Source organism: Aphelocoma coerulescens, unplaced genomic scaffold (genome assembly GCF_041296385.1).
Source record: "Aphelocoma coerulescens isolate FSJ_1873_10779 unplaced genomic scaffold, UR_Acoe_1.0 HiC_scaffold_207, whole genome shotgun sequence".
Lineage (NCBI taxonomy): Eukaryota > Metazoa > Chordata > Aves > Passeriformes > Corvidae > Aphelocoma > Aphelocoma coerulescens.
The window spans coordinates 225,500-242,529 of record NW_027183553.1 but is presented as its reverse complement, the minus strand read 5'-3'; the positions used below and the strand labels follow the sequence as shown (position 1 = coordinate 242,529).

The following is a 17,030-nucleotide window of genomic DNA, read 5'->3' as shown; positions in this document are numbered from 1 at the left end:
ACGCAGGGGTGTCACACTGATGATGTCACACTGATGATGTCACACAGGTGGCACTGATGATGTCACACAGGTGGCACAGGGGACAGTGATGACGTCACACAGGTGACACTGATGACGTCACACAGGAGACACTGATGACGTCACATGGGTGACACCCAGGGGGTGACACCTGGGGGGACACAGAGGGGGGGTGACAGCGATGACGTCACACAGGTGACACAGGGGACACACTGATGACGTCACACAGGTGACACTGATGACGTCACACAGGGGACACTGATGACGTCACACAGGTGACACAGGGGACACACTGATGACGTCATACAGGTGATGCTGACGTGACACGGGGGGGTGACAGCGATGACGTCACACAGGCGACACACAGGTGACACACAGGTGACACCGATGACGTCACACGGGTGACAGCGATGACGTCACACGGGTGACACAGGTGACACCGATGACGTCACACAGGTGATGCAGGGGACACCGGTAACGTCAAACGGGTGACACCGATGACATCACACAGGGGACACACTGATGACGCCACACGGGTGACACTGATGACGTCACACGGGTGAAACAGGTGACACTGATGACGTCACACAGGTGACACACGGGGTGACAGCGATGACGTCACACGGGGTGACAGCGATGACGTCACGGCGATGACGTCACTGACCGAGAAGAGCATGTTCTTCTTGTCCTGGTTGACGGCGCGGGGGTCGGGCACCGGCTCCGTGTGTTTGATCACCGACACCGACTCGCCTGCGCCGGCCACACCCGTGTCAGCCCGTACGGACCAGTATAAACCAGTATAGACCAGTATATACCCGTACGGACCGGTACGGACCAGTATATACCGGTACGGACCGGTACGGACCGGTACAGACCAGTATATACCGGTACGGACCGGTACAGACCAGTATATACCGGTACGGACCGGTACAGACCGGTACAGACCAGTATATACCAGTATAGACCAGTATAAACCCGTACGGACCGGTATAAACCAGTATAAACCAGTATATACCGGTACGGACCGGTACAGACCAGTATATACCGGTACGGACCAGTATAAACCGGTACAGACCGGTACGGACTGGTATAGACCGGTACGGACCAGTACGGACTGGTATAGACCAGTATAAACCCGTACGGACCGGTACGGACCAGTATGGACCGGTACAAACCAGTACAGACTGGTACAGACTGGTACAGACCGGTACGGACCAGTATAGACCAGTACGGACCGGTATAAACCAGTATAGACCAGTATAAACCCGTACGGACCGGTACGGACCAGTACAGACCAGTATAAACCAGTATGAACCGGTACGGACCGGTATAAACCAGTACGGACCGGTACGGACCACTATAAACCAGTACGGACCAGTACGGATCAGTACGGATCAGTACAGGCCAGTATGGACCAGTACAGACCAGTACAGGCCAGTCTGAACCAGTATAAACCAGTACAGACCAGTACAGACCAGTACGGACCAGTACAAGCCAGTATAGATCAGTACAAACCACTTTGAACCAGTATAAACCAATAAAAACCAGTTTGAACCAGTTTGGGACACAGTGACACCGCCCCCTCCAAGTGCTCCCAGTATGGCCCCAGTGCCCCCCAGTATGGACCAGTAAGGTCTCCCAGTCCCTCCCAGTTCATCCCAATCCATCCCAGTCCCTCCCAGTTCATCCCAGTTCCCTCCCAGTTCCCTCCCAGTCCCTCCCAGTTTGTCCCAGTCCCTCCCAGTCCCTCCCAGTCCCCCCCAATCCCCTCCCAGTCCTTCCCAGTCCCTCCCAGTTCATACCAGTAAGGATGGACTGGTCCACCCGCAGCGTCGTGGATTTGATGGAGATGATCCGGATGTCGGCCGGGACCTTGTCCCCAACTGGGGACACAGCGGGGGTTACTGGGAGCACTGGGAGGGACTGGGAGGGACTGGGAGGGGTCAAGGGGGTTACTGGGGGTAACTGGGAGTTACTGGGAGAGGTTAAAGGGGCTCCCAGGGGTTACTGGGAGGGACTGGGATGAACTGGGATGAACTGGGAGGGAACTGGGAGTAACTGGGAGTTACTGGGAGGGACTGGGAGGGACTGGGATGAACTGGGATGAACTGGGATGAACTGGGAGGGACTGGGGGGGTTACTGGGGGTTACTGGGGGTTACTGGGAGTTACTGGGGGTAACTGGGAGTTACTGGGAGCTGGGGGCTCCTTGTCCCCTCCCTGTCCCCGAGACCCTCTCGGTGTCCCCTGGGTGCCCCTGGGTGCCCCCTGGGTGTCCCTGTGACCCCTGGGTGACCCTCGGTGACCCCTGGGTGCCCCCTGGGTGTCCCCAATGTCCCCTGGGTGCCCCTGGGTGCCCCTGTGACCCCTGGGTGACCCCTGGATGTCCCCAATGTCCCCTGGGTGTCCCTGTGACCCCTGGGTGACCCTCGGTGTCCCCTGGGTGTCCCCAATGTCCCCTGGGTGCCCCTGGGTGCCCCCCGTGTCCCCACCTGCCACTTTGGCCATGTCCCCGTGACCCCTGGGTGACCCCTGGGTGTCCCCTGGGTGACCCTGTGACCCCTGGGTGACCCATGGGTGCCCCCTGGGTGCCCCCCAATGTCCCCTGGGTGCCCCCAATGTCCCCTGGGTGTCCCCTGGGTGCCCCCCTGGTGTCCCCAATGACCCCTGGGTGTCCCCCCATGTCCCCACCTGCCACCTTGGCGATGTCCCCGTGACCCCTGGGTGTCCCCTGGGTGCCCCCCGGGTGTCCCTGATGCCACCTCGGCGATGTCCCTGTGACCCCTGGGTGTCCCCAATGTCCCCTGGGTGTCCCCTGGGTGCCCCCCTGGTGTCCCCACCTGCCACCTTGGCGATGTCCCCGTGACCCCTGGGTGACCCCTGGGTGCCCCCTGGGTGACCCTGTGACCCCTGGGTGACCCCTGGGTGCCCCCTGGGTGCCCCCAATGTCCCCTGGGTGACCCCTGAGTGCCCCCCGGGTGCCCCCAATGTCCCCTGGGTGCCCCCAATGTCCCCTGGGTGCCCCCCGTGTCCCCTGGGTGTCCCCAATGTCCCCTGGGTGCCCCCTGTGTCCCCACCTGCCACCTCGGCGATGTCCCCGTGACCCCTGGGTGTCCCCTGGGTGTCCCCTGGGTGCCCCCTGGGTGTCCCCAATGTCCCCTGGGTGACCCCTGGGTGCCCCCTGGGTGTCCCCAATGTCCCCTGGGTGTCCCTGTGACCCCTGGGTGACCCTCGGTGTCCCCTGGGTGTCCCCAATGTCCCCTGGGTGCCCCTGGGTGCCCCCCGTGTCCCCACCTGCCACTTTGGCCATGTCCCTGTGACCCCTGGGTGTCCCCAATGTCCCCTGGGTGTCCCCGTGATCCCTGGGTGCCCCCTGGATGTCCCCAATGTCCCCTGGGTGTCCCCTGGGTGCCCCCCCGTGTCCCCACCTGCCACCTCGGCAATGTCCCCATGACCCCTGGGTGCCCCCCTGGTGTCCCCAATGACCCCTGGGTGTCCCAATGTCCCCTGGGTGTCCCCGTGATCCCTGGGTGCCCCCTGGATGTCCCCTGGGTGCCCCCCAATGTCCCCTGGGTGTCCCCTGGGTGCCCCCCTGGTGTCCCCAATGACCCCTGGGTGACCCCTGGGTGTCCCCTGGGTGCCCCCCTGGTGTCCCCACCTGCCACCTTGGCGATGTCCCCGTGACCCCTGGGTGACCCCTGGGTGCCCCCTGGGTGTCCCCAATGTCCCCTGGGTGTCCCTGTGACCCCTGGGTGACCCTCGGTGACCCCTGGGTGCCCCCTGGGTGACCCCTGGGTGCCCCCTGGATGTCCCCTGGGTGACCCCTGGGTGCCCCCCTGGTGTCCCCAATGACCCCTGGGTGTCCCAATGTCCCCTGGGTGTCCCTGGGTGACCCCTGGGTGTCCCCTGGGTGCCCCCCGTGTCCCCACCTGCCACTTTGGCGATGTCCCCGTGACCCCTGGGTGCCCCCCAATGTCCCCTGGGTGCCCCCTGGTGTCCCCACCTGCCACCTCGGCGATGTCCCCATGACCCCTGGGTGTCCCCAATGTCCCCTGGGTGTCCCCAATGTCCCCTGGGTGACCCCTGGGTGCCCCCCGTGTCCCCACCTGCCACCTCGGCGATGTCCCCGGGCACGAGGTCCCGGGCCTTGATCCTCTGCACGGCCTTGCGGTCGCTCCTATAGACCTTCCCCATCTCGGGCTCGTACTCCTTGAGCGCCTCGATGGCGTTCTCGGCGTTCCGCTCCTGGGGGGGACATCCGGGGACAGCGGGTGGCCCCGAAGCGCCCCGAAAACCACCCCAAAGCACCCCAAAAAACGACCCAAAGCGGCCCCAAAAACCACCCCAAAGCGGCCCCGAAAACCACCCCAAAACAGTCCCAAACAGCCCCAAAAACCACCGCAAAACAGCCCCAAAACGGCCCCGAAAACCACCCCAAAACAGCCCCGAAAATGACCCAAAACAGCCCCAAAAACAACCCAAAACGGCCCCGAAAACCACCCCAAAACAGCCCAAAACAGCCCCAAAAACCACCCCAAAACAGCCCCGAAAATGACCCAAAACAGCCCCAAAAACGACCCAAAACGGCCCCGAAAACCACCCCAAAACGGCCGCAAAAACCACCCCAAAACAGCCCCCAAACCCACCCCAAAACGGCCCCAAAACCACCCAAAAACAGCCCCCAAAACGGCCCCAAAACGGCCCCAAAAACCACCCCAAAACAGCCCCAAAAACCACCCCAAAACGGCCGCAAAAACGACCCCAAAACAGCCCCAAAACTGACCCCAAAACAGCCCCAAAAATGACCCAAAACAGCCCCAAAATGGCCCCAAACATCCCCAAAAAGTGGCAGCAAACGTGCTCGGACCGCTGTGAAAATGTCCCCAAAAATGTCCCCAAAAGGTCCCAAAAATGTCCCCAAAAATGTCGCCAAAAATGTCCCCAAAAGGTCCCAAAAATGTCCCAAAAGGTCCCCAAATGGCCCCAAAAATGTCCAGAAAATGTCCCCAAAAATGTCCAAAAAATGTCCCCAAAAATGTCCCCAAAATGTCCCCAAATGTCCCCAAATGCCCCCAAAATGTCCCTAAAAGTCCCCAAAATGTCCCCAAAATGTTCCAAAAATGTCCCCAAACATCCCCAAATGTCCGAAAATGTCCCCAAAAGTCCCAAAAAGGTCCCCAAATGTCCCCAAGTCCAAAAATGTCCCCAAAAAGACCCCAAAAATGTCCCCAAATGTCCCCAAAAAGACCCCAAAAATGTCCCCAAATGTCCCCAAACATCCCCAAAACGTCCCCAAAAATGTCCCCAAACCTCCCCAAACATCCCCAAACATCCCCAAAATGTCCCTAAAAGTCCCCAAAATGTCCCCAAACCTCCCCAAACGTCCCCAAAACGTCCCCAAATGTCCCCAAACCTCCCCAAACATCCCCAAAACGTCCCCAAAATGTCCCCAAACCTCCCCAAACCTCCCCAAACCTCCCCAAACCTCCCCAAACATCCCCAAACCTCCCCAAACCTTCCCAAACCTCCCCAAACGTCCCCGAAATGCCCCCACCTGCCAGACGCCGACGATGGCGTTGGCGATGAGGATGAGGAGGATCACGAAGGGCTCCACGAAGGCCGTGATGGTCTCCTCGCCCTCCTCGAACCAGGCCAGCACCTGGGGGCAGCGGGGGCAGCGCTGGCGGCGGCCCCGGACCCCCAAAAACCCCAAACCCGCCCCAAATCCGCCCCAAATCCACCCCAAATCCGTCCAAATCCGCCCCAAAAACCTCAAAAATCCACCCAAATCCACCACAAATCCGCCCCAAAACCCACCCCAAAAACCTCAAAAATCCACCCCAAATCCACCCCAAATCCGCCCCAAATCCGTCCAAATCCGCCCCAAAAACCTCAAAAATCCACCCCGAATTCACCCCAAATCCGCCCCAAATCCGCCCCAAATCCGCCCCAAATCCGCCCAAAATCCGCCCCAAAACCCGCCCCAAAAACCTCAAAAATCCAGCCCAAATCCGCCCCAAATCCGCCCCAAATCCGCCCAAAATCCGCCCCAAATCCACCCAAAATCCGCCCCAAAACCCGCCCCAAAAACCTCAAAAAATCCACCCCAAATCCGCCCAAAATCCACCCAAAATCCACCCAAATTTGCCCCAAAAAACCTCAAAAATCCACCCAAATCCACCCCAAATCCGCCTCAAATCCACCCAAAAACTTCAAAAATCCACCCCAAATCCGCCCCAAATCCACCCCAAATCCGCCCAAAATCCGCCCCAAATCCACCCCAAAAACCTCAAAAATCCACCCCAAATCCACCCCAAATCCGCCAAAAACCCCAAATCCGCCCCAAATCTGCCCCAATCCACCAAAATCAACCAAAATCCACCCCGAACCCCAAATCCACCCCAAATCCACCAAAATCAACCAAAAATCCCCTCAAATCCCCCCAAAAATCCCCCAAAACCCCCCAAAACCCCCCCAAATCCCCCAAATTCCCCCAAAATCCCCCCTAAATCCCCCCAAATTGCCCAAAAATCCCTCGAAAAATTTCCAAAATCCCCCAAAACCCCCCAAATCCCCCCAAAACACCCCAAATCCCCCAAAAATCCCCCAAAATCCCCCCAAAATCCCCCCAAATTCTCCAAAAATCCCCCAAAATCCCCCCAAATTCCCCAAAAATCCCCCAATAAATTTCCAAAATCCCCCAAAACCCCCCAAAATCCCCCAAACCCCCCCAATCCCGTCACTCACGAAGGAGATGCAGGCCGCCAGGAGCAGGATCCGCACCAGGAGATCCTCGAACTGCTCCACCACCAACTCCCAGATGGATTTCCCTGGATTTGGGGCATTTTGGGGCATTTTGGGGCATTTTGGGGATATTTTGGGGACGATTCGAGACTTTTTGGGTCATTTTGGGGACGATTTGGGGACATTTTGGGGCGTTTTTAAGATATTTAGGGTCATTTTGGGGTCATTTGGGGACATTTGGGGACATCTGGGGACATTTTGGGGACAATTTGAGACTTTTTGGGTCCTTTTGGGGACAATTTGGGTCATTCTGGGGACAATTTGGGGACATTCGGGGACATTTTCGGGCATTTTGAGACTTTTTGGGGACATTTGGGGACATTTGGGGACAATTCGAGACTTTTTGGGTAATTTGGGGGACATTTTGGGGCATTTTGGGGACAGTTTGGGGACATTTCGGGGCATTTTTAAGATATTTGGGGTCATTTTGGGGACATTTGGGGACATTTTGAGGACAATTTGAGACATTTTGGGGACGATTTGGGTCATTCTGGGGACAATTTGGGGACATTTGGGGACATTTTCGGGCATTTTGGGGCATTTGGGGACATTTTGGGGACATTTGGGGACATTTGGGGACATTTTGGGGACACTTCGAGACTTTTTGGGTAATTTTGGGGACATTTTGGGGCATTTTGGGGACAGTTTGGGGACATTTCGGGGCATTTTTAAGATATTTGGGGTCATTTTGGGGACATTTTGGGGACAATTTGAGACATTTTGGGGACGATTTGGGTCATTCTGGGGACAATTTGGGGACATTTGGGGACATTTTCGGGCATTTTGGGGACATTTGGGGACATTTTGGGGACATTTGGGGACATTTGGGGACACTTCGAGACTTTTTGGGTCATTTTGGGGACATTTTGGGTCATTTTGGGTCATTTTGGAGACAGTTTGGGGCATTTTGGGGCATTTTTTAGATATTTGGGGTCATTTTTGGGACATTTGGGGTCATTTTGGGGACATTTTCGGGCATTTTGGGGACAATGCCACTCACCTTCCTCTGCTGGCAGCTCTGGAGGGGGGAGGGGACACGTTAGAGCCCCCAAAATCCCCCAAAATCCCCCAAATTCCCTCAAATCTCCCCCAAATCCTCCCTCAAACTTCTCCAAACCTCCCCAAAATCCCCCCCAAAATTCCCCAAATCCTCCCCAAACCCTTCCCAGAAATCCCAAACCCCCTCCCAAATCCCCCCCAAATCCCTTTAAATCCCCCCCAAATTCCCCAAATCCCCCCCCAAACGCCCCCAAAATCCCCTCCAACTTTCTCCAAGCTCATCCCAAATCTCCCCAAAATCCCCCAAATCCCCCTCAAATCCCCCCCAAACTCCCCCCAAAACCCCTCCAGGTTTTCCCAAACCCCTCCCAAATGCCCCCCAAATCCCCCAAATCCGGCCAAAATCCCCCAAATCCCCCCGAAACGGCCCCAAATCCCCTGGAATTGGACCCAAAACCCCACCAAATCCCCCCTAAACCCCTCCCAAATCCGCTGGAATGGCCCCAAATCCCCCCAAAATCCCCCCGAAACGGCCCCCAAATCCCCTCCAACTTCCCCCAAACCCCCTCAAATCCCCCCAAAATCTCCCAAATCCCCTGACTTGGCCCCAAAATGCCCCTAAATCCCCCCGAAACGGCCCCAAATCCCCCAAAAGCCCCTGAAACGGCCCCAAATCCCCTCCAATTTTCCCCAAATCCCCCCCAAATCCCCTGGAATTGGCCCCCAAGCCCCCTCAAATTCCCTGGAATTGACCCCAAACCCCCCCAGACGCCCCCAAATCCCCTGGAATTGACCCCAAACCGCCCCAGACCCCCCCAAACCCTCCCAAAACCCCTGGAATTGGCCCCAAACTCCCCCAAATTTCCCCCAAATTTCCCCCAAATCTCCCCCAAATCCCCTGGAATTGACCCCAAATCCCTCCAAACCCCCCCAAATCTCCCCCAAATCCCCTGGAATTGACCCCACCCCCCCCCCAATCCCCTGGAATTGACCCCAAACTGCCCCAGACCCCCCCAAACCCTCCCAAAACCCCTGGAATTGGCCCCAACCCCCCCCAAATCTCCCCCAAATCCCCTGGAATTGGCCCCAAACCCCCCCATTAAACCCTCCCAAAACCCCCCCAAATCCCCTGGCATTGACCCCAAACCCCCCCAAACCCCCTTAAATCCCCCCAATCCCCCCCCAACCCCCTGGAATTGGCCCCAAATCCCCCCCAAATCCCCCGAAATGGTCCCAAAGCCCCCCAAACCCCTCCAAATCTCCCCCAAATCCCCTGGAATTGACCCCAAACCCCCCCAAATCCCCTGGAGTTGGCCCCAAACCCCTCCAGATGCCCCCAAATCCCCTGGCATTGACCCCAAACCCCCCCCAACCCCCTTAAATCCCCCCAAAACCCCCCCAAATCCCCTGGCATTGACCCCAAATCCCCTGGAATTGGCCCCAACCCCCCCCAAATCCCCCCCAAATCCCCTGGCATTGACCCCAAACCCCCCCAAACCCCCTTAAATCCCCCCAACCCCCCCCAAACCCCTGGAACTGGCCCCAAATTTCCCCCAAATCTCCCCCAAATCCCCTGGAATTGACCCCAAATCTCCCCCAAATCCCCTGGAATTGACCCTAAACCCCTCCAAATCTCCCCCAAACCCCCTGGAATTGACCCCAAACCCCCCCAAACCCCCTGGAATTGACCCCAAACCCCCCCAAACCCCCTTAAATCCCCCCCAAACCCCCTGGCATTGACCCCAACCCCCCCCAAATCCCCCCCAAACCCCCCCAAGCCCCCCCAAATACCCCCCAAACCCCCTGGCATTGACCCCAAACCCCCTTAAAGCCCCCCCAAACCGCCCCCCCCAAGCCGCCCCCCCCCCCCCCCCCCTCACCATTGGGGCCGTATTTCTCCAGGTTCCTCTTGACCTGCTCGGGGCTCAGCCCGACCCCCTCGGTGACCCCAAAAAACGCCAGGCACTCCTCGGCCGTCTTGGCGTGGGCGTTCTCCATGGCTGCGACCCCCCCCCCCCCACGCGCGACCACCGCCGCCCCCCCCCCGGGGCCACCAAAAGCCACCCCCGGGCCACCAAACGCCACCCCCGGGGCCGCCCGAGGCGTTTTGGGGGAGGGGGCTCCAAGCGCGGGGGCTTAAAAAGGGGGGGTGAGGCCCCCTCCCCTTCCCCCCTCCCCGAGTGTCCCCTCCCCCTAAATGTCCCCTCCCCCCCCCCCCCCGGTGTCACTTGTCACCCGCGCGGTGTCCCCTGACACCCCCTCCCCCCCCCACCCCGGGCCAGGCCGGGGTTATTTTGGGTGGTGATGGACGGGAGGGGGTGGGGGAGGGGGTGGGGGGAGAAACCCCCCCGGGATGGCCCCGAATGGACTCGAAATGGGCCCGAAATGGAGCTGAAATGGGCCCGAAATGGGCCCAAAACAGAGCCGAAATGGAGCCGAAATGGGCCTGAAATGGGCCTGAAAATGGACTCGAAATGGGCCCGAAATGGAGCAGAAATGGGCCCGAAAATGGACTCGAAATGGAGCCGAAATGGGCCCGAAATGGAGCCGAAATGGGCCCGAAAATGGACTCGAAATGGAGCCGAAATGGGCCCGAAATGGAGCCGAAGTGGGCCCGAAATGGGCCCAAAACAGAGCCGAAATGGAGCCGAAATGGGCCTGAAATGGGGCTGAAGTGGGCCCGAAAATGGACTCGAAATGGGCCCGAAATGGAGCCGAAATGGGCCTGAAATGGGCCCGAAAATGGACTCGAAATGGAGCCAAAATGGGCCCGAAACGGGCCCAAAACAGAGCCGAAATGGAGCCAAAGTGGGCCCGAAATGGGCCCGAAAATGGACTCGAAATGGGCCCGAAATGGAGCAGAAATGGGCCCAAAATGGGCCCAAAACAGAGCTGAAATGGAGCCGAAATGGGCCCGAAATGGAGCCGAAAATGGACTCGAAATGGGCCCGAAATGGAGCCGAAATGGGCCTGAAAATGGACCTCAAAATGGAGCCAAATGGGCCCGAAACGGGCCCAAAACAGAGCCGAAATGGAGCCGAAATGGGCCCGAAATGGAGCCGAAAATGGACTCGAAATGGAGCTGAAATGGGCCCGAAATGGAGCCGAAATGGCCTGAAATGGGCCCGAAACGGAGCCGAAGTGGGCCCGAAAATGGACTCGAATGGAGCCGAAATGGGCCCGAAAATGGACTCGAAATGGAGCCGAAATGGGCCCGAAACGGGCCCAAAACAGAGCCGAATGGAGCCAAAATGGAGCCAAAATGGAGCCGAAATGGAGCCGAAAGGAGCCAAATGGGCCAAATGGGCCTAAAATGGAGCCAAAAATGGGCCCAAAATGGAGCCAAAACGGAGCCGAAATGGGCCCAAAATGGACCCGAAAATGGACCCAAAATGGACTCAAAATGGAGCCGAACGGAGCCGAAATGGACCCAAAAATGGAGCCGAATTGGGCCCGAAATGGAGCCGAAATGGAGCCGAAGTGGGCCCGAAAATGGACCCGATAATGGACCCAAAATGGACTCAAAATGGAGCCGAATTGGGCCCGAAATGGGCCCAAATGGAGCAAAATGGAGCCAAAATGGAGCCAAAATGGGCCTAAAATGGAGCCAAAAATGGACCCAAAATGGAGCCAAAACGGAGCCGAAATGGGCCCAAAATGGACCCGAAAATGGACCCAAAATGGACTCAAATGGAGCCGAAACGGAGCCGAAATGGGCCCAAAAATGGAGCTGAAATGGGCCTGAAAATGGACTCAAAATGGAGCCAAAATGGACCTGAAATGGGCCCGAATGCATCTGAAATGGACCCAAAATGGGCCCGAAATGGACCCGAAAAGGGACCCAAAATGGACCCGAAATGGACCCAAAATGGGCCCGAAATGGGCCTGAAATGGACCCAAAATGGGCCCGAAAATGGACCCGAAATGGACCCAAAAATGGACCCAAAATGGACCCAAAAATGGACCCAAAAATGGACCCAAAATGGAGCCAAAATGGACCCAAAATTTACCCAAAAATGGACCCTAAAATTGACCAGAAATGGACCCAAAAATGGAGCCAAAAATGGACCCAAAAATGGACCCAAATATGGACCCAAATTCCCCCAAATTGGACCCAAAATGGACCCAAAATGGACTCGAAATGGACCCAAAATGGACCCAAATTCCCCTAAAATTGACCAGAAATGGACCCAAAAATGGACCCGAAATGGAGCCAAAATGGAGCCAAAAATAGGCCCAAATTCCCCAAATTGGACCCAAAATGGACCCGAAATGAACCCAAAAATGGAGCCGAAGTGGACCCAAAAATGGACCCAAATTCTCCCAAAAATGGACTCAAAATGGACCCAAAAATGGACTCAAAAATGGACCCAAAATGGACCCAAAATGGACCCAAATCCCCCCAAAACGGACACAAAAATGGACCCGAAACGGACCCAAAATTGGACCTGAAATGGACCCAAAATGGACCCAAATTCCCCCCAAATTGACCCAAAAATGGACCCAAAATGGACCATAAATGGACTCAAATTGGACTCAAAATGGGGCCAAAATGGACCCAAAAATGGACCCAAAATGACTCAAAATGGACCCAAATTCCCCAAATTGGACCCAAAATGGACCCGAAATGGACCCAAAATGGACCCAAAATGGACCCAAAAATGGACCCAAGAAGGGCCCAAAATGGACTCAAAATGGACCCAAAAATGGACTCAAAAATGAACCCAAAATGGACCCAAAATGGACCCAAATCCCCCAAAACGGACACAAAAATGGACCCGAAACGGACCCAAAATTGGACCTGAAATGGACCCAAAATGGACCCAAATTCGCCCAAATTGACCCAAAAATGGACCTGAAATGGACCCAAAAGGAACCAAAACGGACCCAAAAATGGACCCAAAACGGATCGAAAATTGGACCTGAAATGGACCCAAAATGGACCCAAATTCCCCCAAATTGACCCAAAAATGGACCCGAAATGGACCCAAAAATGGACTCAAAATTTACCCAAAAAAGGACCCAAGAAGGGCCCAAAATGGACCCAAATGACCCAAATTGGACCCAAATTCCCCAAAATGGACCCAAAACAGACCCGAAATGGACCCAAAATGGACCCGAAATGGACCCAAAATGGACCCGAAATGGACCCAAAATCTACCCAAAAAAGGACCCCAAATTACCCCAAACCCAGACCCGAAATGGCCCCAAACGCCCCCAAATCCCCTCAAAACGGCCCAAAATTCCCCCAACCCCCCCCCCAAATCCCACCCTCCCCCTCCCCCCCAAGGGGTCAAAGGTCGCGTCCTCCCCGCGGGGTCACCGCGGCCCCTCCCCCACCCCCAGACTGAGGAGGGGGAGGGGAGGGCTCGGGGTGGGGGAGGGGCGGGGACCCCCCCCCCAAAAAAGGGTGGGGTGGGGGAGGGGCCGAGGGTGATTCTTTTGGGGCGTTTTCCGGCGATTTGGGGTGCGGGGGAGGGGTTTTTTTTTTTTTTTTTGGTTTTTTTTTTGGGGGGGGGTGGGGGAGGGGTGGGGGGGGAGGGGCCGGGGTGGGGGAGGGGCGGAGGGCGCCCGGTTTTACCCTAAAAGGGCCCCGGAGGGAGAAGGGACCCAAAAATAACCCCGGGGTGGGGGGAGGGGCGGCAGCTGCAAGGGGGAGGGGGCGGGGGGGGTTGCCCCTCCCCCACCCCCAGCAGGTGCCGCCCCTCCCCCTCCCCTCCTCCCCCCCTCCCCCCCCCCATCCCAACCCGGAGCTTCCCGGAAAAAAAAAAAAAAAAAAAAAAAAAAAAAAAAAAAAAAAAAGCGGCGTCGGGAATTCCCAAATCCGGCCGGATTTTAATCCCAAAAAAAAAATATATATATAAAAAAAAAAACCCTCCCAAAATTGGGGGAATTCCCTGGAATTCCCGGAATTCCTCGGAATGCCCCCGGAATTCCCGAATCCCGCCCCGAAAAGGCTCCGAAAAAAAAAACGAACAAAAAAACCCAAAAAAAAACCAAAAAAAATTTCCCCAATTTTTTTCCGTTTTATTTGAAAATATTGAAGGGAGAAAACCCGGCCTGGATCGGGAATGGGATCGGGAATGGGATCGGGAATGGGGAAATCCCGGTCTGGATCGGGACGGGATCGGGAATGGGATCGGGAAGGGGATCGGGAATGGGGAAATCCCGGCCTGGATCAGGAACAGGATCAGGAATGGATCGGGAATGGGAACGGGAAGGGGATCGGGAAGGGGATCAGGAATGGGGGAAATCCTGGCTTGGATCGGGAATGGAATTGGAATGGGATCAAGAATGGGATTGGGATTGGGATTGGGAACAGGAATGGGATCGGGAATGGGGAAATCCCGCCTGGATCACGAACAGGATCAGGAACGGGAATGGGATTGGGATCGGGAATGGGGGAAATCCCGGCCTGGATCAGGAACGGGATCGGGAATGGGAATGGGATCGGGAATAGGGGAAATCCCGGCCTGGATCGGGAACGGGATCGGGAATGGGAACGGGAAGGGATCGGGAAGGGGATCAGGAATGGGGGAAATCCTGGCTTGGATCGGAATGGAATTGGGAATGGGATCAAGAATGGGATTGGGATTGGGATTGGGAACAGGAATGGGATCGGAATGGGGGAAATCCCGGCCTGGATCACGAACAGGATCAGGAACGGGAATGGGATTGGGATCGGGAATGGGGGAAATCCCGGCCTGGATCAGGACGGGATCGGGAATGGGAATGGATCGGGAATAGGGAAATCCCGGCCTGGATCGGGAATGGGATCGGAAGGGGAACGGGAATGGAAACGGGAATGAGGGAAATCCCGGCCTGGATCGTGAACGGATCGGGAATGGGATCGGGAACGGGATCGGGAATGGGAATGGGAACGGGAACAGGATCGGGAATGGGATCAGGAATGGGGAAATCCCAGCCTGGATCGAGATCGGGAATGGGATCGGGAATGGGATCGGGAATGGGGGAAATCCCAGCCTGGATTGGGAACAGGATCGGGAATGGGATCAGGAACGGGGAAATCCCGGCCTGGATCGCGGCTGGAATTTGAGGGGAAAAATGCGGATTTTTTTCGGACGGGGGGGGAAAGCCCGGCCTGGATCGGGGCTGGGATTGGGATCAAGAGCAAAGCCCGGCCTGGATCGGGCTGGGATTGGGATCGAGAGCAAAGCCCGGCCTGGATTTTCCCCAGGATCGGGAGCAGAGGTAAAACCCGGCCTGGATTCCCCTCAGGATCGGCGTCAGAGCCAAAGCCCGGCCTGGAGCAAGGCCGGGATTGGGACCGGGGGTAAATCCTGGCCTGGATTCCCTCAGGATTGGGATCAGATGCAAAGCCTGGCCTGGATCCACTGTAGGATCAGGATCAGACACAAAGCCCGGCCTGGATCCCTTTCAGGATTGGGGTCAGACCCAAATCCCGACCCCGAATTCCCCCCGGATCAATCTCAGACCAAATCCCGGCCCGGATTTGCCTCAGGACTGGGATCAGAGACAAATCCTGGCCTGGATTTCACTCAGGATCAACCTCGGCCCCAAACCCTGGCCCGGATTCCATCCAGGATCAGGATCAACCCCAAATCCTGGCCTGGATTTCCTCCCGGATTGTGATCAGCCCCAAACCCTGGCCCGGATTCCCTCCAGGATCAACCTCGGCCCAAACCCTGGCCCGGATTCCCTCCAGGATTGTGATCAGCCCCAAGTCCTGGCCTGGATTCCATCCAGGATCAGGATCAACCTCAAATCCTGGCCCGGATTCCCTCCAGGATCAGGATCAACCCAAATCCCGGCCCGGATTCCCTCCAGAATCAGGATCAACCCCAAATCCCGGCCCGGATTCCCTCCAGAATCAGGATCAACCCCAAATCCCGGCCCGGATTCCATCCAGGATCAATCCCAGCCCCAAATCACTCCTGGATTAATCTCAGCCCCAAATCCTGGCCTGGATTCCCTCCAGGATCAGGGTCAACCCCAAATCCCGGCCCGGATTCCCTCCAGGATCAGGATCAACCCCAAATGCCGGCCTGGATTCATCCAGGATCAATCCCAGCCCAAATCACTCCTGGATTAATCTCAGCCCCAAATCCTGGCCTGGATTCCTCCAGGATCAGGGTCAACCCCAAATCCCGGCCCGGATTCCCTCCAGAATCAGGATCAACCCCAAATGCCGGCCTGGATTCCATCCAGGATCAATCCCAGCCCCAAATCACTCTGGATTAATCTCAGCCCCAAATCCCGGCCCGGATTCCCTCCAGGATCGGATCAACCCCAAATCCCGGCCCGGATTCCCTCCAGGATCAATCTCAGCCCCCTTTTCCCCCCTTTTCTCCCCCCTCACGCCCCGTCCAGCCCCCGCACCCAGGCCAGCGTGCGCTCGCGGGCCTCCTCCCAGAGAAGAGCGGCCGGTAGCCGAAGCGGCGCTCGGCCTTGTCGGTGCGGACGGTGAAGGCCGTGCAGGCCACGGCCCAGGTGTAGGGGTTGAGCAGCGGCGCGAAGCCGGCGCCCAGAGCCCCCAGCAGCCGCCGCAGGGCCCCGTTGAGCCGGGCCAGCATTCCCAGCAGCGCCGGCGGGATCCGGGGGCCGCCGGAGCGGATCCCGGCCGGCCAGCAGCAGGAGGTTGAAATCCTCGTAGGGGACGCGGGGAGAGGCGTCGTAGCAGAAGAAAACCTCGCCCGCCACCGAGGCCGGGCTGCGGCGGGCGGCGCGGGCCGCCAGGACGTGCATCCAGGCCACGTTGCCTGCGGGGTCGCCCAGGGGTTTTTGGGGGGATTTTGGGGGGTTTTGGGGGGGTTGGGGGGATTTTGGGGGATTCTGGGGGATTTTTTGGGGGAAAATTGCGGGAGGTTTTTGGGGGGGATTGGGGGATGTGAGGGATTTGGGGGGATTTGGGGGGATTTTGGGGGGTTTGGGGGATTTTGGGGGGATTTTGAGGGGGTTTGGGGGGATTTTTGGGGATTTTTTTGGGGGGAATTGGGGGATTTGGGGGATTTTGAGGGGATTTTGAGGGGCATTTGGGGGATTTCGGGGATTTTGGGGGGATTTTTGGAGATTTGGGGGGATTTGGGGGGATTTGGGGGGATTTTGGGGGGTTTGGGGGGATTTGGGGGATTTTGAGGGGGTTTGGGGGGATTTTGGGATTTTTTTGGGGGGAATTGGGGGATTTTGGGGGGATTTTGAGGGGATTTGGGGGATTTCGGGGGATTTTGG

The 17,030-nt window shown here is 57.4% G+C and overlaps 1 protein-coding gene across 1 annotated transcript in view; it reads right to left on the bottom strand.

Moving 5' to 3' along the window:
- Positions 1-9,818, bottom strand: part of LOC138101172 (sarcoplasmic/endoplasmic reticulum calcium ATPase 1) — a 29,688-nt gene extending 19,870 nt beyond the window's left edge. Inside the window, exons 1-7 of the mRNA XM_068999038.1 lie at positions 9,701-9,818; positions 7,822-7,839; positions 6,765-6,847; positions 5,572-5,676; positions 4,124-4,262; positions 1,821-1,901; positions 683-768 (exon numbers count right to left, since the gene is read on the bottom strand). Coding sequence (XP_068855139.1) covers positions 683-768; positions 1,821-1,901; positions 4,124-4,262; positions 5,572-5,676; positions 6,765-6,847; positions 7,822-7,839; positions 9,701-9,818 — 630 coding nt within the window. The remainder of the gene's footprint in view (positions 1-682; positions 769-1,820; positions 1,902-4,123; positions 4,263-5,571; positions 5,677-6,764; positions 6,848-7,821; positions 7,840-9,700) is intronic.
- Between the last annotated feature and the right edge of the window lie 7,212 nt (positions 9,819-17,030).